This window comes from Piliocolobus tephrosceles, chromosome 13, assembly GCF_002776525.5.
Source record: "Piliocolobus tephrosceles isolate RC106 chromosome 13, ASM277652v3, whole genome shotgun sequence".
Lineage (NCBI taxonomy): Eukaryota > Metazoa > Chordata > Mammalia > Primates > Cercopithecidae > Piliocolobus > Piliocolobus tephrosceles.
In genome coordinates, this window is record NC_045446.1 from 37,817,026 (window position 1) to 37,840,190 (window position 23,165).

General features: G+C 33.8%; 2 protein-coding genes across 5 annotated transcripts in view; one reads left to right on the forward strand and one right to left on the reverse strand.

Moving 5' to 3' along the window:
• The window catches only part of ANO3 (anoctamin 3), a 474,227-nt gene that overhangs the window by 82,432 nt on the left and 368,630 nt on the right, over window positions 1-23,165 (reverse strand). For all 3 annotated transcript variants that reach the window (XM_026454059.1, XM_023230338.2, XM_023230340.2), the window contains one exon: window positions 20,962-21,022. In XM_026454059.1, coding sequence (XP_026309844.1) covers window positions 20,962-21,022 — 61 coding nt within the window. The remainder of the gene's footprint in view (window positions 1-20,961; window positions 21,023-23,165) is intronic.
• On the forward strand, window positions 8,553-21,711 carry MUC15 (mucin 15, cell surface associated). 2 transcript variants are annotated; one of them, XM_023230342.3, is made up of 4 exons: window positions 8,553-8,769; window positions 14,852-15,584; window positions 17,470-17,619; window positions 19,499-21,711. In XM_023230342.3, exons 2-4 carry the CDS (start codon window positions 14,891-14,893, stop codon window positions 19,657-19,659), a joined length of 1,005 nt encoding a protein of 334 aa, XP_023086110.3. In that variant the 5' UTR covers window positions 8,553-8,769; window positions 14,852-14,890; the 3' UTR covers window positions 19,660-21,711. The 2 variants fall into 2 exon arrangements, with proteins under 2 accessions (XP_023086110.3, XP_023086111.1); XM_023230343.2 differs by lacking the exons at window positions 8,553-8,769; window positions 17,470-17,619 and having other exon boundaries at window positions 14,864-15,584; window positions 19,499-19,659.

The following is a 23,165-nucleotide window of genomic DNA, read 5'->3' on the forward strand; positions in this document are numbered from 1 at the left end:
ATAAAATTATGATCCATGTTCATAGCTTAATTGTTTGAAAATATTTCTTTTATGAGACCACTATATGTGAATTTGTAGACATAGTGTAGTTAAATATGAAGTTAAATATGTCTGAATATAGAGGAAAGCACTGTTTTTATCCAAAGAGTTAAAGACTTGGAGCCTTCTCAAAAGAAGGCCCAGCTGAAATAACAGTTATCAGAGCCTTATATTGGCTCTCTATTCAAGAGTGGTATGTTGATTTGCATATGTCCTGTGGTACCCAACACAGGTAATGGAAGAGAAATAAGATCTGAATACCTGGAGCCAGAAACTATGGGAAATTGTAAAAATTTCAACTAATCTATGAAAGACACTAGAGATTTTGCCAAATTCACAACAATCTTAAAAATGTACATAATATTGCCAATGAATTATGAAGCTGAAAGAAACTTTGAAACTATCAATAATAAAAAAAATTAACCATGCTAGAGAAAGAGGAAGGACTGAATTACTTTTATATTCTTTATGAAATATTTTTTAAACATCATATAAAGAGATAATTTAAAATCTCTAAATTTACAGACAAATACAGCCCAAAAAGCATTACAGAGATGTGGTTAGCTGTTAGTTGATTAAAATATTTTTGATTTTCTGGATTTTGCTTTTTATGTATGTTATTTTGGAGTTTTAAAAAGTTTATAAATTTGTGGTTTTTCCATTCTCCTTACTTTTGCACCTCATTTTGTATTGGTATTTTTGTAATCTTTTTCTTAAAAGGGGCTTCCAAAATTGTATATCTCATCTTATGAATGGCTATAATGCATTAAAAACTTATGTGCCAGCCATGTTGTTACATGTTCTACACATGTTTACTCATTACATCCTCATACCAGCTTCATGTATAAGAAACTGTTCTATTGCTCTTTTACCGGTAGTAATACTGTTCAAAAGTGAACTTGACTCTGCCCCAGGTTTCTCTGACTCCTCAGACGGTGTTACTACAGTACTTATGTTTAAAAGAGGGGATTCATAACAACTTTAATTGGATCTTTTTCAGGAAAAAAAAATATTCAAGCGACTTAATACTTTCTTTTGCTCTCTAAACAAAAAGTGAGGCAGATAATTAGAAAATCCTAGCATATCTAATTTGTGGCTTTCTCCTAATTCAAAACAAAAATTAAGGTCCTTTTCTGTAGCTAAAGAGCTTGTATGACTTGTCAGGTTAGTTAACCATATGTTTTCAATGTTCCCTGCAAATTGTTTAAGGTATGTATAGTCCTTTCACTGGATGAGTAAGTCTTTTGTCATTGTTATTTGCTGCCTATGAATTTGATTTCAAAATCCTCTTCAGGTCATGAATACATTTCCTTTTCCTTCTGTCCCTGCTTTTGAGCCAAGGAACAAATCAAGATTCTTCCTCAGAGTGTACACACCTGCCCAGGCATCTCACTCTCTCCTCACTCTATCTGCTTCAAGTCATGGCTCCTTGGTGAGAACACTCTGCTGCTGAAGTTATTCTTTAGCTATAATAACTTTTTCTAACTAGACAGAAACAAAGTAGATATGCCGGTATTTTCTAATTACCTGCCTTAAGTGCTTTTTTAGAAAGCATTAATAAATCATGTGGATCTCTTCCTAGCAGTGGTAAGATAAGTTATAATATTATCCAACTGCCAGTTTTGCCACTTCATTATATTTATGCCTGGTTGTAACATCACTTAATAAGTTGAGTCCATATAAAAATAGTTGATAGTTAATAAATTGGGCAAGAGTTGCTTAAACAGATTAGACTATATAATAAAATTAGGGTTTTAAAAGAATAAAGCTGCTAGAAGAGTACACTTCATCTCACAGGATTGAATCAGTTACGGTATCTCCACAAAACAGAATGTCACATATTGTTAAAGAGAACTGTCTCATTTCCCTACTAGGCTACCATTTGTAGGTTGAAGAGTCACTTGAGTGCTGGAAAGAAAAGGTTCTATTTCAGAATTCTTCTAATAGCAAGAATCTACAGGGAGCCTAGAATTCTCCATTTTAGCAATAGACCTCTTTCCCCATATTCTACACACACCTTTCTGCCTGTGAACATGTACAATTGGTCCATCGGGACTAATATAATTGTACTTTTTAACCCTGTTCCTATCAGTTACTTCAAGAAGCCCACAATTTCCAGATCATCCCTCACTCCCCAGGAACTGATCCTCATGCCACTGGGAACAGGGATTGCCTTCGTGATGACTGCCCGCTCCTTCCCAACTTTTGAAACAAATTCAGTATTCCCTTTTATACTCAAAGTCAAGGCAAAGCCTTTTGTATCCCTTCACTTTCTTACTCTAATTGAAACCTGAGACTCCCCTAAAACCCCGCTTCCATGTAGCACACTCAAGTGATGGCTCTTTGTCTCCTATGTCAATACATACTGATAATGAGTTAGTGAATTTCTTGCTCCTCATTGCTGCTTTAGGACTATTTTTCCTCCCTCCTCCTCAAGAATTTACAGATTTGAATCTCATATTATCAATTCACGCTTCCTACTGCCACTCCTTGTGGTAGTCATCTTCTGTTTCCTGGAGACATTTACCCAATGTCTATGAAGATTTTAAACTCATGTCTTAATATAACTCTTATCAACATACTCCCAAAATTATTCTTGGAAATTACAATATACACAGATAATCTTTCTAGTACTCTGGTTTCTCAGTTCCTTGATCTCTATCTTCAAAATTGTTTTCTCCTACTCGGTTTCACTCATGTACTCCCACAACATATTTTTGATCAATAATAGCAGGCCTTCCATGATATTCAATAATCACATCCATAGTTCCATTTCACTCCCTATGAACTGCAATTCCAACATTCTCTTGAGCCAGATTATTAATTCATTGATCCTATCATAGTTTTACTATCCTTTCCTCCCTTTGTGCCTTCACTTTTGTCTTTACGTATCCTAATGGGCAATCATTATACTCACTTGGGTGCAAATGCCCTCAACTCTCTAGCTCTTGCTTCAGTTTGTCGTAAGCCCACAGTTTAAATACGACCCTAGTTAAACCCATCACTCCATCTGCTATCTATTTGCACTCATGCACATTAACATAGCTGGAGAAAAGCACAGCTATTCTGAGTGAATTGTTTTATTTTATATTAATGATTACTAACTTTGAGTAGATCTTTGAGGCTGCCATGCTGTCATACTCTCTCTCTCTCTCATTATTATTATTATTATTATATTATTACTATTTTTGAGGCAGAGTTTCTCTCTTGTTGCCCAGGCTGGAGTGTAATGGCGCAATCTCAGTTTCACTGCAACTTTTGCCTTCTGGGTTCAAGCCATTCTCCTGTCTCAGCCTCTCAGGTAGCTGGGATTACAGGCACCCGCCACCATGCCTGGCTAATTTTTTTCTATTTTTAGTACAGACAGCGTTTCACCATGTTGGCCTGACTGGTCTTGAACTGCTAACCTCAGGTGATCCTCCCGTCTCAACCTCCCAAAGTGCTGAGATTACAGGTGTAAGCCACCATGTCCAGCCACTTTCTCTCTCTCTTTTTTAAAAAAATATCTGATACCTGTACTCCCATTACTCTCAGCTGTCAATGTTTCTGTCTAAATGACTACCACCAAAACCGTATCTAACCACTTATCTATCCTTGTGTCCATATCCTCTATATTCTTACATGTTAGAAGATTTCTGCATCTCTAGTTAAGGCCAACTCTTCTTGTGAAATAGCTCCTATCACTAACCACCTACCAAAGGAAACAGCTCACGGATCTATATGCACAGTCATATAAATGTGGCCAAGGAATGTCCTTAAGTGAAAAAAAAGTAAAGTTTCAGATATGAATGAGCCAACGATGAGAAGAATATTCTAAAAATAGGAAAAAGTAAACTTACAGCTGTCTCATGAATAGTATATTCACTTTTTGTTATTATTGTTGACAAATATATTAATATTTATTCAATCATTTATCAATTCACTCATTTATTCTTTCACTTATAAGTTTATCCAGCATTTCTCTGTGCCAGACATTAGTCTAACTAACCCTGTGGATAAAGCAATGCAGAAAACAGACAAAAATGCAAGCTGTCAGGAGCTGACTTTTCTAGTATAGGACTAGATGAGAAATACATACATAAATAAGATACACAGTATGTTAGATGACAATAAGTGCTATGAATAAAATACAGCAGGGAGGAGTGAGAATAGGTCAGGAAAAAAGGGTTTCAGTTTTACGAAGTGTGATCAGAGAAAGTCTCTCTGGCAGGGAAAAATTCAGTTAAAAATAAAGAAGAATTTACTCATTCATTTTTCATGAAATTAATATTCATTGAGCAACTATTACGTGCTGAGAGATGCAAATTCAAAATAATTTAATATGTGTTTGTACACTTATTGGATTCCTCTCAACATTCATTCATGCTGATACTGAAGCTTCAATTTTTATCATCTCCAAAGAAAAATTATTATATTTATAATTAAGTCTAATCAAGTTTGACTACTAAGTGTCCAATAACACACAATTTCTTTATTTTAACTTGACTCCCCACACACAACTAAAACGTAGTATCACTTTCTTTATTGTACAAATGAGAAAATATTCTTGGAAATGTGATGGCAATTACCCAAGGTTATGAAACCATTAAGTGGCAAAACCAGGATTCAAAACAAAGAAACTGACTTGGTAGCCTGAGCTTGCTCTACTCAGCAAACTGCTTCCTCGGTGATTATAAATCTGGAGAATCTAGCCAGAGACGGAGCCCCAGAGTGCTAACACTGAATAAAGATTTCATGGGGCCACCTCAGTGACAAAGTCATTCTGCTAACATGTACGGAGGATGATCATGTCAGCAAAAGTATCATTCTGAAGAAAGTATTGTTTATTTTTTAAATGTTTCCATCATCTTGTAACAACGCTATCCTCTACCATTTTTGTTTTTGTTTGAATAGAACCAGAAGGGAAGATAAAAAGATATAGTGGACACTATGTGAGACCCTAAATAACACAGAAAAATATCCAAGCAAATATTTTAAATCTATGAACAGCTTTAAGTATTACTAGATATCACATAGAAATTACTGAAAATGTCTGATTTACTACTCTGAATTTAATAGCTGCACTATGTCAGTGGTTTTGAAAATGACTGTGCAATTGCTAAAATAATGTGAAATTATTTATCTCCTTGTACAAAATTTCTTTCCATTATATATTTAAATAGTTGTAAAGGTTATGATTTCCAGTGCTTTACAAAAATGGACATTTTAAAATAAATTTATACTAGTATTTTATACCTAATTGTGTCTCTTTAAAAATATACCTTTAAAAAGCACTTATCTGTTGCAAAATTTAAATTGTTCATTTTATCTTTAAATCTATTTCCATTCAATTTTTACTTCAAAATATTTCTAATGTATATTTATGTTTGAAAGTGTTGATTATCTTGTCATAGTACTCTAAAATAATTTTTTAAATGAGGTAGAAATTTTTTAAATTTTTAAAATTTCTTGTGACCATTAGGCTCTTACCTTAAAAAACAATTAGAATTGAGTAATCATCAGAAGTAATAAAACAATATAATAGATTTTAAATTTTAATGAATATTAATTGCAAAATCTAAGACTTTGTTATAAACATATTCTTAAGGATATCAGTAGGGTTTGTGTTTGTTTTTCAATTGGTATTTTATATTGTTATAATACGATATTTTCAATTATATATTTTATAATACATTTCAGAATATTTACTAAGAAAACATGTTCACATAAATATATAAATAGAAATGCAACAGGTTTTGCTATAGTCATATCATTCAATTCTTTCAACTGTGGCCGAATCAAAATCATATAGGGATCTATCCTTTAAAGTTATTTTTAGTTGATTGACCAGGTTTACAACTTTCTTTAGCTCACTATTTATGTATGTATGCATGCAAGTATGTATACTTACATATATGTATATATAATGTCATAACCTCTGCTTAACCAAGCGCATTGTCCTAGAATTTCCTTAACCCCAAAATGGAACATTTGACCTTTCCAAAAAGTTATAGTTAAGTGAAGAAGATCATATTATAGCACCGTATTATGTACCAGAGAAAGATAAACTTGAATAACAACCATTAGCATGTATGAAAACAATCCCTCTATTTCTAATAGAATATTGAAATAAATTAAATGTTACCCCAAATACATTTCCCAGCCATTAAATTCTATTTTACTTATAAAGATACCACTAAAATTACTCTCAAATAATAGATTCATAATGTGATTTATTTTACTATTATTCAAATAGTTCTTTTTGGCTTAAAAAAAATGTCTCTATGGGGAAGCAAACATGAATTCTACTTGTAGCCTGTATCAGACTCAACATGCTATAAGTGAATCTGATCAATGCAAATTTCCTACATGTGACATCAGCATCAAGATTTGATACTATAGGGTTTGTACCAAAAGATACTCTTTTGGATTCAAACAATGTTTTCAATTCATTTGAAGTGTGGTCCCAAGCTATGTCTGCTTCTGTATCGAGATCCATTAGTGATGTTCATGTGTCTTCATGTTCTGGAAACTCCACTTGTGAGTGGTTCTGTCATTTCAGACTAGGAAGAGGTTTTTCTTCCTCCCAGTATGTATTGTGAAACTTAATTAATGAGTGTAAAGCAATTGGTGAGTGCCAGATGAAAGGCACCATAGTGGGTAAGTACCAAAAAAAATTATACAAGCACTGCACGGTGTGTCATCTCAGCTGGGTTTGCTGATGAAATTGCAGGTAATTATCCCTTACTGTGGAGTTCCTCTGGAGAAAGGAGGTCTAAAGTGGGATCTGTCTTACCTAGAACCTAGGACTGTATCTCAGTGAAACTTGTTTGTTTGGCTAGAAATTACTTTTTAACTCCAACTCCAGTGAGTAAACAAAGGTTTCTGATAAGAACTAAGTGAGCTAAGTAACAATTGAGGTATTAAATTTATGCAGTTTACATTTTATAACTTTATTTCCAGATGTGCTCAAGACAGTGAGGGTAGATAAGGTTTATCTCTAGGGTGAGGTCTAATCAACTGATTATGATTGTAAGAAGGGCAATGAATAGGATTCTGGGCCCACAGAAAGAGTCTCCAGGAAAAAACAAAATGAGAAATTAGCCTGACTTTTATGGCAGTGAAAACGGAGAGCTATAGCAAAAGTGCATTGCAATGTTGATGTCTGGTATAAGCCATAATTACTATGGTTAAGGCAGAAGGGGATAATGATATTCCCACACGTATTGCAGAAAATGCCTAGGGAAAAGGTGCACCCAGTCCTGCCCAATCATGTTCAGTTCTCTAACTACACACATAAAATATATTTAGTTGGATTTTTCCCTACAAAGTGGCTAATCTGGAAATAAGCCACTGAATTCTATTAAGCCACCGTTCTGTAACTAGCTGTTCGATTAAATTTAACCTGCTTTTCTTCATACCACAGTAGAGACAGCTTAAACATCTTTTGAGATAGTATTTTTTTAGGGGTTGGTTTAATTTCTAATCAAACTCTGAAGGGGCCTTTGGGCTTCAGAAAATTTAAAACTATAGAATTACCTTGTTCTTTCCTCAGGCCAATTAACTGGGCAAATTCTTTGCATTCCATTTGAAGCTTACTAGCTCCTGCATTTTAGCTAAAGTTTCATTTCTCGCTCAGCGGTTGAAAACCTATCTCTTTGTGCAACAGAAACCAAGTATGAACTTCAGGCATACTGAGCTGAACGGGCCTTGGCGCCATCCCCAAATGCTGATGTGCAGAAGATCCCAGTTTCACTCTTCTCCCTTTCATAAGCTCTGAAAGGAAGTGTAGGAAGTATGCCAAGTTGTTATTCAACTCTAGTATTTAATCAAGCATTACCTGGCCACTTCTGAAATTCTCCAGCTTCTAAAGTGAGAGTAAAAGCAGAGAGCACACAGGGTGGAAACTACTTAATCGAGAAGGCGCCTAGGATAAATGAGGATCACATGGCCATTGTCAGGCCCCAGTTCCTCTCTAAATTACTGAAAGTCAGCAAGAAACCGAATCTCAGTCATGATGATTATTTTTCACGTAACACCTCACAGTGTTCTCAGGGATCCCAGTACATACTAATTCACTCTGTGTTAGGAAGGACTTTCTTAAACAATTTCAGTAGACCTCAGAATAGATGCCTCACTACTGACCCCGCTACATTGTCTCTACTTAGGCTTTAAGTACACAAATAGGGTACAGTACAGAAACTACAGTACACAAACATTGTTTATGATTTAAGAGAATGTAGGGCTGGCACAGAGCAACAAGTGCAGGGCATGACTTGTTTGGTGTCCTCACCTGCAAGGAGCGGGGACCCAGCACATGTCAGAAATTCTTGCTATACCAGATGACTTTGCCAAAATCTTTGTCCTTTTTTTTTCACTGGGCGGGGGGGGGGAGAATTATGCCCCGTGTTTTGCTACCGCTGACGAGAGAGTAATACCTTGTCCCAAAGCTAAAACGATCAACCTATGAAAACTGGAGGGTTGGACTTTTGTTGTTGTTGTTAAAGGCCTGAATGAGTTGATATCTTAATGCTTACAGCTGAGAAGCAGGTCAGTCAGGTTCCTGGGTGCTCTGTTACACAAGCAAGATACAGCCAGCCCCACCTAATTTTGTTTCCCTGGCACCCTCCTGCTCAGTGCGACATTGTCACACTTAACCCATCTGTTTTCTCTAATGCACGACAGATTGCTTTCAGACAGGACAACTGTGATATTTCAGTTCCTGACTGTAAATACCTCCTAAGCCTGAAGGTAAGTGTGTGATGGGTACTTAGGTCTCTCTCTTTCACTCTCCACTCTCTCTCTTCCTTATTTACCAGAGAATCACAATGGTCTCAACTTTTGACAGAACAGCCTGGCAAGTAGCTACGGCAATCCTTGTAAAGACATGTAGTTGTTCCATTAAGTAATTACCTTCCAAATGAGTATTTGCACTCTTAAATAAGTTAGCTTTAAAAATTACTGCCAAATTTGCTAGATTATGGAACCAGCAGAAGAGTTAAATAAAAGCCTTATTTAAAACATACGTGACTGTGAAATAGAATTTCCTTAAGTCAGATCTTAGTAAAGGTTTCAAAATGTTTAAAGTGGAAGCGGCAGCATGAATATAAATTGAATCTTAGATTTAAATTATGCATTTGTGCTGAAAGGTTTTTGCTTTAAGTATTAGAATAGTTTTGGAAAAAATCCTCTAATAAAATAGATTAGAAGCTTCTATACATCTTTTTCAAATGTTTTCTTAATTAAAAAGTTGGCAGACTATTGTACAGTACATATAATTATTTAGCATGATATGTGTACATGTCTAACTTTCACTGGAAATCTAAAAGGTTACATCAGTTACTACAGAAAACATCCTATGAAATGAAAATGTGGTCAAGTTTCTGAAAATTATTTTCATTTTGTGGCTATATAAGCCTCTTTATTAAAAGGATGCTGATTTCCATTTATGTACTTTCTATTTTAATCTGTAGAGGCTGCTCCTATAGACATTAAAGTATGATACAGAAGGCTAGAAACCCTATGCTTGAAAATTTCAATCTAGAACATTTCTTTCAGAGAAACATTCTTTCTTTCAAAGCTTGACATCATCACTAATTATTTAAGTATTGGAGTTTATTACTGAAAACTCCCAAGGTAGCAGGTTGTATGACAAATTCTACATTGTTCCTGTGTTTCTGTAGCCTAAGTCTTTTAGCCAGAATAATGTTCCCAAACTTCTGAAATTTGTTTTTTTTTTTTTTTCCTTGAAAGAAAGTCAGGCTTTTCTTTTTTATTTTTTCTTTCTTTTTACATCAAATAAAAGTAAAATGAGAGGCCTAAGTTTCTCAGGCACAATCCTTTTTCTAGTTGGTTACCCTTCCAAAACCCTCATAAAAGAGGCATTTTTAGAAGGACGTCTTAAGTCCTCATTTATTGTTGCTCTTGCATTTAGGAAACTAAAAATACTTTTTTCCAATATTGGAAAAAGCCACTCAGAGTAACACTCAAGTTCTTCCTGAGATGTTAGTTACATGGCAGACAGAGTTTTCTTTAGAGAGACAGACAAAACCCATCTGTCTTAATTTGTAGCCTAAGATCTGTAAGAAGAAATGATCAAATGCAACTTGGAGAAAAGGCAGCCCCATGTATACTCATCAGTGATTTTACTATAAAAACATGTTTTTATATTATGCCTGCAGTGTACCTGAACTGATTATTCTATTTAGGATTTCTGATTTTGATTCTGTTTGGAATGACTAGCATTTCTTTGCCTTACATGGGTTAATTACCTGACATAAACCAGGACATCTCCTTATTTCCAAAGCTTGGTATAAAATAAATATGACTCACGATTTCAACATAGAGCCTGGACAGAATAATGACTTTATGCATTTAAGAGGAAGCAAAAATATGAACAGTGAATGTGGGTTTGCTTCCCTAACTGGCCAGAGGTATTTTTTGTTTTTTCTCATCACCTTCTGCAGCCCTCCATACAAAAGTAGTAATGTGAAACCACTTTCCAGTGCCAATAACAAAGAAGGCGAAAGTCGTGTTCATTCTCTCTGTGTAGAGGAGTTGTTTAAAAACAGTGACACTATCAAAATGTATTTTAAAACTAGTGAAATTTTAGAAACAGAAAAAATTTAATATATACAGGAAAGTTTAGAATCCTAAGGTATCACGAAGGAACTGGAAATCCTCCTTTCTTTCTCTGTTTTATAGTAATTCTACCCTTAGAAGTTTTTCAAGTTTGTGATGATCCTAAACCTGTTTCTATTTTATAACTTCAAAATTCCTCTTAGGAGTTACCACTCAGATGCAAAAAGAGGCAAAGATCAGGAGGTGAAATCATGCTATCGGGTTCTCCTGATTTCCCTCCCTCTGCAATTCTACTTTTCTTTCATCCCACCTTCTGTCTGCCCCCACAGTGCACCTGGCTGACAGATGAACTTGGGCGCACTCAGGCATACCATCTATAATCCATCATCATTTCAGCTTTATAAAACAAGTATATAACATAGAGTTAGATATTTGAACTCCAGAGATGGAAAGAGGCTAAAGGAAAGCACACAAAAAATTAAAACATATATAGATTTCATTTGCTGCCCTCTGGAGCTGCTGTCCCACCTCTATTAGGTTTCTGTCCCTTGCAAAGCGCTTTGTTCAGTTAGCATGAGGTCAAAGTTAGGCCAAATCTCCTGGACCTTACTCCAGCAAAATTTCATGGTGGGGTTCTGAATAGCGATGACTTCAATTTCTGGCTGCTTCTATGACTTTAAGATGAAAGGGGCCTGAGTAACTGGCATAACCTGGTTCTCCTAGAAGCCGGGCAGCAGAGGCAAACTTGTCCCTACTGCAATGTCAGGACAATCCGTCTTCACAAAAGCCTTATCTGTAACTGTCTCAATTTCTGAATAAACTGTAAATATTTAATAGAATTCACAACATACTGAACTACCCCTCTCTTCCCTTTCTCTCCTTTTCCTGGGAGATAAATTATAGGCAGTAGCAGAGTGCTGGGCAGGTTTGGGGTGTTGATACCCTAGGTTTTCAAGTTACAATCAAAAGCTGGGTAAAGGAATGAGAGATCCCCTTGGTGATTCAATGTCACAGGCAAGGTGAAACAGGAAGAGCAGAATTCACTTTATTGACTCTTGATATGTAGATTTTCATTACAGGCAGGGAATGAAAGCTCAATGTCATGTCTCGCATATAATATTATAAGAAAAATAGAAGAAGAGCTAAGGACATTTTTCCCCCCACTGGTGACCACTTTATTAGGAAGAGAAAAATAGCAAAACAACTAGATATAGAGAAAATAAATCAAATGCCATAACAATGTTGAAAATAGTGGCCAAGTACAGTTCAAAATTAGATCACTGGCAGAAGATAATGAAAAGGACCGTTATATTTGCTGTAAACTTTGCAGAGTTCATGGGAGAGAGATGTTTCTGAAAAGGTACACGTAACTATTTTTAAATTAAAATGAATTATATTTTAAACATGCTAGGTGCGGCATCAGTTTAAGTAAATATTGGTCAACTACAGGTGCCAGAGAAAATCATTCATGCTTTGTAAATGCTCATCTGTAAACTCCACGGTAAAGATGTCCATCTAGAAACCATAATAGACAGTTGTTGTGATTTTCTTAAATTAGAGCAAAAGCATATTTAGTGTATTTAATGGGTTCTCTGAAGACAGAAAGACTTACATTCTTGGTGTTTTGTTAAAATGGGATTATAAACTGCTCTGGTTAAAATCATTAAATTTGGAGAGGCTATATTTAAAAAGAAAAAAAAAACCTAATGGTAGAAAGAAGTTCTAAAAAGCAGCTGTGTACCAAATTCTATATTCCTTTGCAACTTATGTTACAAAGAGGAATATTGACTAGCTTTAAATCAGACATGTCAAGGTTTGAATCCAAATCTGATCTCTCAGTCACTAGCTGTGTGTCCTTGGACACATTACTTACATTATTTATGTCCCACTTAATCATCTGTAAAGTGGGATTAATAAGCCCTTCATCAATTGTTTATTTTTGATTAGCATTAAATAGAAAACATGTAAAGCAGCTGATACAACAAATGCATAATAGTAATATACTTTCCAGTTATGTTAAACAGTTTTAGAACAATCTAAATTTCTTAGTTGTCACAGAAAAGTGAATGAAATATCAATAAGCAGAATGATCACAAATACAAACACCTATGTAATCACAATCAGGTTGAGAAATAGAGTATCACCAGTATACAAGGTCCTTCCATGCTCCAGCCAATCAATTCTGTCTGTTTCCTTCCAGTAATGAAGCACTTTCCCGACTTGTAACAATGTAGCTTTGTGCCTGTTTTTGAACTTTATATACTGAAATCACACAATACAACTGGTGCTTTAAGCACTGCATTATGTTTGTGATAATCATCCATGTCGTTGCATGCAGCTCTAGCTCATCAATTTTCACTATCTGAATACACCACAGTTTATTATCCAATCTGTTACTAATGAACACTTAGGTTTGAGGCTCTTATAAATAACGCCACTATGAACGTCCTCATATGTCTGCCTGCTTTTCTTTTTAAGTAGGTTTTTATTAAGTGATAACCATAGGGCATGGAAGATACAATATGTCTACAATTTCTGGAAGTGCATGGTTATGAAATTGCTTGCTAAAAGCTTTTAAAGAGAACTATCAGACTTTGAAGATAATTATCATATATTGTAGATATATTTACGTTGTACCATATGTGAAAAATCATTATGTTAAAGGGGACTTGGTACTTAAAACCAACACATAACTAGTGGGCGTGTTTAGAAGCTCTGTAGACCCTAATGAAACATCAACAAGGCTGAAAATATTTGTAAAAATTTTAGAGAGCTGTTGAGAAATGGCACACAATAAAAGAACTAAGTAACAGCAGTTGTACCTCCTCCCTTTTCCTCTCTCAGTCAGCATGGAGGCTTTCAGTGAAAACTAAGGTTTAACTCAAATAACATGAAATTAGTACTCAGATTTTATTGCTTGAGAAATAAAAGTCTAACTTTTTAAAAAAGTAAATTTTCCATTAAAAGCACTTCAAATTTTAGCCTCTTATGAGATTGGAGTCAGTTGACTTGGCTTTAAATATTGCCTCTTCCATTTACCAGATTCTGTTACTAGCCATTGTCAACTTCAGTTTCTTCATCTGCAAAATGGGCATAATCTATTGTTGCCACATCAAGGGATTGTATCAAATAAGATGATACTGTAAACTTTGTAACCAAAAAGATGCTATAGATATATTATTATATTTGAATATTAAATGGAGGTTAGCATCTATTAAGTGTTTACTTTAGGCTAGATATTGTTTAGAGTGCTGCTACCTAAGTCAGCCCATTCAGTCATCAGAACAACACCCTGAAGTTAGTTTATTATAACGATTAAAAAGCAACTGCTTATTATGATGATTATTTTTCATGAGCTATTTGTATCAGAAGCCAGAATTTTAACATAAATCTGATTTCAAAACATTTTCCTCTATCACCCTATTTATGAATTCTGGCACTTCCACACTTAAGAGGCAGAATGGTGTGCCTGGATTGGCGATCAGGACCCAATCTGCAATTATCTAGCATATTTTTCCACACACTCACCCAAACATGTTCTTCTTTCATAAAATAAGAGAATAAGATTAAAGAATATCCTTAAATCTAGAAGACTTCTGAATCTCCCCAATTAGGGAATAAGTAGCAAGAAGGACATCATGAAGTGAAAAGTATTGTGGAAAAGGGATACATTCAAATTCAAATAATTCAAACTAGATACTAATAAAATGTATTCAGGGGTATTCCTGACTGACTCACTTTAAAAAAACCTAATATATGGTGCATTTAATGTATAATCAGTAATGTCATTTTCATAATAAATATTTCAAATGACATCTTTATAAAGAATGTGTTTTCTTACATAGATTGAAGAAATCAGCCAGTTCTACATGGTCTATATTTACAATATTTTAAAAATTTTACTTAACAGCTCATATACATGTTTTAAATATATGTGTGTGAGTGGGTGGGTGTTTATGGTTTTCTTCCACCTTTTCCCAAGCTAAATGGTCTTTGAAATAGCAGTGTATGGCTTGAGAAAATTTTTGTATGGCATTTCCCTAGAAGCAAGGACGGAAGAAAGATTACATGGAAAGTAGTACTCAATGGCACTAGTTTAAGTACATAACCAAAATAAGCAATTTTGGAATAAAAATATGACACTACCACCTCTATATGATGTCTAGATTTTTATCATTTTAAAATATATAGATCCATTTAAAAACTCAGAATATTTTATTAAGGTATTCAAATGATGGTTATTTTCTTTCAGATTCCTTTCAAAAAAAAACCAATACCAAAGAAGCCTACAATGTTGACCTTAGCCAAAATTCTGTTGATTTCGACTTTGTTTTATTCACTTCTATCGGGGAGCCATGGAAAAGAAAATCAAGGCATAAACACAACACAGAGCACTGCAGAAGTTTTTAAAACAATGGAAAATAAACCTATTTCTTTGGAAAGTGAAGCAAGCTTAAACTCAGATAAAGAAAATATAACCACCTCAAATATCAAGGCGAGTCATTCTCCTCCTTTGACTCTACCAAACAAAAGTCATGGAATAACAGATTTCTCCAGTAACTCATCAGCAGAGCATTCTTTGGGCAGTCTAAAACCCACACCCACCATTTCCACAAGCCCTCCCTTGATCCATAGCTTTGTTTCTAAATTGCCTTGGAATGCACCTATAGCAGATGAAGATCCTTTGCCCATCTCGGCACATCCCAATGCTACACCTGCTCTGTCTTCAGAAAACTTCACTTGGTCTTTGGTCAATGACACCGTGAAAACTCCCGACAACAGTTCCATCACAGTTAGTATCCTCTCTTCGGAACCAGCTTCTCCATCTGTGACCCCCTTGATAGTGGAACCAAGTGGATGGCTTACCACAAACAGTGATAGCTTCACTGGATTTACCCCCTATCAAGAAAAAACAACTCTACAGCCTACCTTAAAATTCACCAATAATTCAAAACTCTTTCCAAATACATCAGATCCCCAAAAAGGTAAATATAAATGAATTTAACTTTCCTTTGGTGTGAAACTGAAATTCCAAATAAGTCATGCAGAGTAAGTCTAAGGAATCACCATGCTAAAAAATAGAGGAGAACACCGTAGCACGAATTTTCTCACTTTTGAGGGATGATCATTATAGTCACTAGAAATAGTGAAGTGGTTTTTGGGCTTCAATGAACATATACTAGTCATTTCTCTTTGGGAGTGTAAGAAGACAATGAGACAAAATGCAAAGTTAGGTTAGTTCAAGAAAAGATGGAGACTAAAGCAATAGTATAGTTTTGAGATACTAGGTAACAATTTTCAATGAATCTTGAGAAGACTACCTGAAATTCCACATGCTCATGTGACTACTATTTGACTGAATATATATATATAATTATATATGAGCATATATATAAGTTTATATATATACAACTGAACATATATATGTTCATATATATGTTTTTTATATATGAGTATATATATATGAGTTTATATATATGAGTTTTAAAAAGGTTGAACAAAGTAATGAATTTATAAATTATCTGTCACCATCACAGACAATTTATTATGTGGACATTTTTATGTTTCATTTAAGGATTATGTCAAGCTTTTCCGTTTGAAACATAAAAATGGTTTTACGTTTATTCCATAAAATGAAAAAAGATACCTAAGTTTCAATAATTCATTAATGTTTTGTTTTTTCAGATCTAATGTATTTTCCCCCCTTGAAATGTTTTTTCAATAATTTGTTTTCCTTCAAGAACTCACTTCCAGTGTGGCTTACTTAAGGATTATATTAATAATGTAAAAACCAAATCATATATACAAATTCCTATGTGAATGTTGTTGCAGTGTGTATGAAAAGTTTTAAATTCTGAAATCTAGGCTTTTTATAACACCATGATCAATATATTGTATATGTACATTTAACTATGATTTTAACATATCTTGTCATTTTAAAAAATACTTCCTCTCTTTTAGTCTATCTAAACCTAATGTACATATTGAGAATACTGAGTACTTAGTCTTACCATTGCTATTTTATGTACAAAAAAATATTTAGCTAGCTTACTTCTCTTTTATTTCACTACCAATTCTACTGTACTCCAACATGAAAATTAATTTTGTTAGAAATGAGATTTTATATAGAATCAGAGACACTGCAAGACCCTTTGCTACCTAATTAATGAGTACCTGAAGTAAAGAGAAGAAAAAAAAGAGAAATGCACTAAATTTCGGTTCAGAGAATATTTAGTTTATTGAAAGTTTAGTCTTCAATTAAGATACTGCGTGAAAATAATAATACAGTGAAATTTTGAACTCCCTTAAGCTCAGGCCTAGACAACTGTTCTTGATATGCAAGGCACTGAAGTTATCTTGCCTTGGTTTATTTGTGGTATTTAGAAATAACCTCTATCAGGATACACTGATTTTTCCTTGTAGTGACTTATTTGTTTTATCATTTTCTATTACCCACTCACTCCTATTGGCTTTTAACCTTTGAATTATTTATAGAAACAAGTGCAAAGTTCATTTTATCATTAAAGTTCAACACTGATATTAGATCTTAATGGAGTATATACATGGCATCTCAGTGCTATTGATGTTAATAAGAACAAGACACAGTTATAGAGCTAAGACTTAGAAGTATTTCAATGTAATTAAAAATTAGAAGTGTGGTTTTATCAACAAATACGTTTGTCAATATATTCCAAATGGCACTTTATAAAACACACACACACACACACACACACACACACACACACAAACACATCATTATCTAATTTTTAACTGTTAAACATTCTTTGGTATATGGAAAGTTAACATGTATAGATTTTGGTTCTTTAAATAACTATTTTATATTTCTTTAAATTTTTTTTTGTCCTGTAGAAAATAGAAATACAGGAATAGTATTTGGGGCCATTTTAGGTGCTATTCTGGGTGTCTCATTGCTTACTCTTGTTGGCTACTTGTTGTGTGGAAAAAGGAAAACGGATTCATTTTCCCATCGGCGACTTTATGACGACAGAAATGAACCAGGTAAAAGCTATTTTCAATACTTCACCTGGGCACAGTGGTTTTAATTAAATGAGGATGTCAATGTTCACTGCGTTGCCTAGAAGGTAATTGCAAAAGAATTCATATGAATGAATAAACTGAAGACTTATTCTGATCCATCTTCTGTTTATCAAAGAACAAAACCAAAATAATTATAAACCTGTGAGTGAAATTTAAAAAACATTTGAAGTGTTGCTCATTGCATCAAAATTGGTTTTAAATCATAATCCAAGAATCTAAAACATATGTATAAAATTGGAAGATAATGAATGGTAGGACATTAAGAAAAAATGACCAGTTTGGTTAGCAAGTGACAGCAGAGCTATTCCTTGCCATTGAGAGATCACTAAGTAGCAGTAATTTGAACAAAGATTGACTCTAATTTGGAGCTCTTTTAAAGTTTATACAGAAACAGCGGTCCTCCATTAACCATCTTAATGAGGCTCTAAAACAAAGTATCTAAAAGTTGCATATTTGCACACATAAAGTCACATTGTACCTTAATTCAGGAATTTTCCACTCACATGATGGAAAAGGCCAACCATAATATCTATGAATGAGAAATATGTATACTAAAAATAAAATTGTCAGTTTGTGCTTCAATAATATAAAATCAATTTGATATTTGATTTAATGTTTGGTTCATCTGTAGTTTTATACTTCAGGGAAAAAAAATATCTGTGTTCTGGTTTGCACAAGGGATTGTTGTCACCATAACAAATAGTTAAATGCTTCTGGTGAGTCCCACTGGTGAAGTCTTACTGAATGTGAGTTTCAATAAGTTCAGATATGACTGATATATTTCTCATATTCTGAACCAAATCTGTCAATTATAAATGTAACTGAATTCTGATTATGGGTTTCTAGGAACTAATACAAAACAAAAAGTACCATTCTTCAAATTTAAAGGATAGGATTTATAACAGTGGTTTTCAATCCATTTTTTCACCTTAGAATCTTGTCTTTACATGTAATCTCATCCAAAAACTCAATTTATCAAAAATTGATATAATCTAAACTGCAGTGACAGAGGCATAAAGGAATAACTCAATCACAACAACTGTTTTGTCCATCAAAAACAGCTTTGAGACACCTCTCCCAAAGACCTAAGGTTCCTTTGTAAACAGATGGCTAAAGGAATAAGTAGATAAGCAAATGATGATACCTAAGTGAATGGTTTACTAACTTTATTAATAATTAGTTATTCCTTGTAGTACTTTAAGATACCAAGTGCATGTCCAGTTGTTTTTGAAAATGAATTCAAGATCTTTAGGAAATAATGACTATTTGTTTAAAAAGAAAACTAAATTTCCACATCAACAATCAGAAAACCTCAAGTACATAGTAACTTGAATGGATCAGAAGAAAACATAAGCTCCCACAAATTTTTGTTATCTCCTCCACCTTAAATGGTTTAGCCATCAAGATACTGAGATATTTGGTAAAATAATAACATTAATTTAAAAATTATTGACTTCACTTAAAAAAATTTTACACCAGAAGTGACAAATTCTGAACATACTGACAAGGCTTTGAAATCACAAGACTCAAAAGTCAATGGGGCATTGTCTACACTTCCTTATACAAGGTATTGCTATACTATACTGGTTTCTTCTTCAGTTCCTTTACTTTGAGTCCATCAACAGTAAAATTTTGGAAGTAAAACTGTACTCTTAATCTTATAAAAAATGAAGCTTGAAAAACATCTACTTATTTAAAATTTTAAAACTAAAATCTAAAAAGCCCATATAAAACTCTACTTATTTTCTCATCTAGAATAATTCCTATACTTTGGTGGATGTCTGAACATGAATCTCTCAGAGTATTACTGTGAAACAATATTATTTTGTTACTTTTTTAGTTCTGCGATTAGACAATGCACCGGAACCTTATGATGTGAGTTTTGGGAATTCTAGCTACTACAATCCAAATTTGAATGATTCAGCCATGCCAGAAAGTCAAGAAAATGCACGTGATGGCATTCCTATGGATGACATACCTCCACTTCGTACTTCTGTATAGAACTAAAAGGAAAAAGGCATCAAACAGCTAGTGTCATCTACATCCTAGCCTTTTGACAAATTCAACTTTCAGAAGGTTACACAAAATTACTGTCATGTGGATTTTGCCAAGGAGAATCATAAAAGCAGGAGACCAGTAGCAGAAATGTAGACAGGATGTATCATCCAAAGGTTTTCTTTCTTACAATTTTTGGCCATCCTGAGGCATTTACTAAGTAGCCTTAATTTGTATTTTAGTATTATTTTCTTAGTAGAAAATATTTGTGGAATCAGATAAAACTAAAAGATTTCACCATTACAGACCTGCCTGATAATTTAATAATAAAAATTATTCCACCAAGAAATTCTAAAACACTGAAGTTGACTCTTTACTGCTCTGCCTGCAGCCCTAGTGCCATAATTCAAGATTACATGTTCTTAAAAGAAAATTGAAAGGGTGCTTTTTAAAGCTAAAAAGAGGACATAGCCCAGAGTTTCTGTTACTGGGAAATTGAGGCAATAGAAATTAGAGACCTTATTCTAGTACATTATAATTTTCTAGATCAGCACACACATGATCAGCCCCTTGAGTTGCCAAGCTGACGACTGCACTCCACAGGGTCATGGCAGGAAAACTGATCCTACCCAGGAAAGTAATAGCTTCTTTAAAAGTCTTCAAAGGTCTTGGGAATTTTAACTTGTCTTAATATACCTTAGGCTTCAATTATTTGGGTGCCTTAAAAACTAAATGAGAATCGTGGTAAAAAAAAAAAAAAAAAAAAAAAAAAAAAAAAAGTTAACCAAAGAATATACCTGTACATAATTTGTACAGTTTTAAGTTGCTAGATAGGAACTAGATTTCTTATATTAGACATTATTGCTCAATCATAATGGAATAGATTCTGCATCTTTAAATGAATGAACTATAAGGTTAAAAAAGATGAATGGAAGTATCAAACAACTTTTTACTGAGCATCAGTTTCATAAGCAATAATGTAAGAAGATTAATTTGGATTCTAGTATGTTTCAGTTTGTTTTTAATTACCACCTGCCTTTCATAGAAAAAATACGTTCCTTGATGTAGGAAAGTCTAGGTTTTAGAGATGAGAGGATGAGATCAAGAGTTAAATTCCTAAAGAAGCAGTGAATGTACGAAGAGAGCAAACAAAGCAAGTACCAACCTAGAGGCTTTATTTTTGAATTGATTCATGGTGTGTGTGTGTGTGTGTGTGTGTGTGTGTCTGCACGCGTATGTGTGTGTATGTAGAAACACAGAAACAGCTTCAGAAAATAAGGGAAAGAAAGTAATGTAGAAAGTACTTACCCCATATTGCCATAAAAATAGCAAAGAAGACTGTCCCACCATTATCAAACAAATATGTCACCTGAGGAGAAAACAAACAGAAATATTAGTCATGCAAATTGATTATAATAATCCAGTGAATGCTGTTTGCACTCAGGTACTATGATTTTTTTCTCAAATAGAATCATATTATTTTATAGTATGGAAATATTATATATGAAATCCTTTCATGGGTCCTGCATCAATTTCACATGATTTTTCTCACAGGGAGAGGTAAAGAAACAACATTAGCCCTCTTCTCTCCTCTCTTGATTCCCTTTATACCCCACCATCATTTCTAATTATAAATAATTCTACCATCCTATGGAAGTATTTGTGGGTCACAGATTGTCAAACTACAATGAAACTTGTATGAAATTAGTTTTTCAGGGGAGGCATTCCTAGTTGCAATTCCTGTTAGCAAAATGTCTAGGAGTGGGGAAGTTGGAAAATGCAGGATTCTTCCAGTGAGCCAGCATTTCCAGTAGCTAACTCTATTCTCTTAGTCTTTCAAAATGTAGGATGGGTCCAATAATGGCTATAAGATGTAATATATCCCATCTTAATTTGTTTCAAAAGTTTCATAAATCACTGGACACTCATGAAACAAAGTGTTTTTTAATCAGATAACTGAAACTTCATAAAGAAGGATGCATAGTTTTATAATGTTATTGAATCAAATTTTAAGGCTTGTAAGTATTGTTTGATTTTAATAAAATATAAATTCAATTTACCTTTGCTTGTTTGCATTTGCATAATGCCTTGTTTGTTAAACAAGTTTTTCTTTAAAAAAATTACTATGGATAAGACTTAACTTCAAGGGGTTGGGTCATTTTTTAATTATATGAAAAACAGCTTAGGACCTTCTAGCTAATTATTTCACTTTAGATGAGAATTCCTAGCATCATAGGGTTTGACAACGTAGTGTCAGTGCAAATATCACGAAATTACTTAATTGCAAAAATATCCTAATTCCAATTCTTTTAAGTACTAAAATAAAAGTAGTCACGAGAGGAAACATTAATGTACTTAAATATTAATGTTTATCATATGATAGGACCAGTTATTTTCATGCAGACATATCACTGAAATTATAAAGGGGAATAATTACATGTACACACGTCCTTTTCAATATAATATGGAAAATTTGATTTCCTTTTATTTGTCACAAGCAGTAATGGATTCTGTAAGGAACCGAATTGAGAACTCCGTAGATCACGTGTCCAGGTGATTTTGCTTCTAGATGATCCTAGATTTGTTGGCTTGTACGTTTGGCAAAAATCTGCTCCCTTATATCTGATTCTACTCATCGAAAAATTATGAGATATTTAAATATGAAAATTTATAGTAAAATAGATTGTTGATTTCCATCCAGTAAGGAAAGAGGAACTCTTATTTTTAAGGTATAAAACAAGTAGCTACATTTTATCTTAGAGGAACAAATAAAAGACATTTCATCCTAGTGGGCTGTATTTCTTACATTCTTCCATGAGGCAATATTCTCCTTTGCAAGCTAACTTTTCCACCTTCCTTATACAAGTTATTAAGGGAATTCTTTGTGAGTCATCCCTGTCCTTAAATGTACCTTTCTCTGTTGAGAAAAGAAGAGATGTATTTACTGCACGATGACAAAAGCACCCTAGATGTAGTGTTTCCTTGGACGGCTTCCTCTCTTTATCACTCTGCCATATGTGGATATTTCTTGTCTTCAGTGTTAAAATAATGCCAGTGTGTGTTATTAGATATGTCCAAGTGAAAGAAGAAGTATCTGGATATTTTTGGCATTTCTAGGCTGTTATATTTCTAAAATACATAGGCTAGGAGAGAGACATATGTATATACATCTAATAACTCTTAACACACTTGGTTCTAGCAAAAAGTGATGAGAAAATGCTGCCTCCAAACAAGATAACCATGTTTCTAAGTCCCTATCATCTTTATGGAACATTTAAAAGAATGAAAAACTAAATATTTATTCTGAAATTAAAGTATAAACAAAACAGACTTTAACTTTACTAAGTTATATTCTTGTAGTAAGGACATTGAGTGGCTTTGGATTTTGCACCCAGCCTTGTCAAAATTAATTGTATGGAGATCTCCACTTCTGGAAATGATGGAGTAAGAGGGATTAATTTTATCCCTATGCTGGAAACACCCCCAAAATGCACAAAACGTATAAAACAACA

Bases quoted from the DNA above. Each gene is read 5' to 3' on its own strand.
- MUC15 (XM_023230342.3), top strand. From the start codon at position 14,891: ATGTTGACCTTAGCCAAAATTCTGTTGATTTCGACTTTGTTTTATTCA. The intron at 15,585-17,469 runs GTAAATATAAAT...TTTGTCCTGTAG, and splicing joins TACATCAGATCCCCAAAAAG to AAAATAGAAATACAGGAATA. The intron at 17,620-19,498 runs GTAAAAGCTATT...TTACTTTTTTAG, and splicing joins TGACGACAGAAATGAACCAG to TTCTGCGATTAGACAATGCA.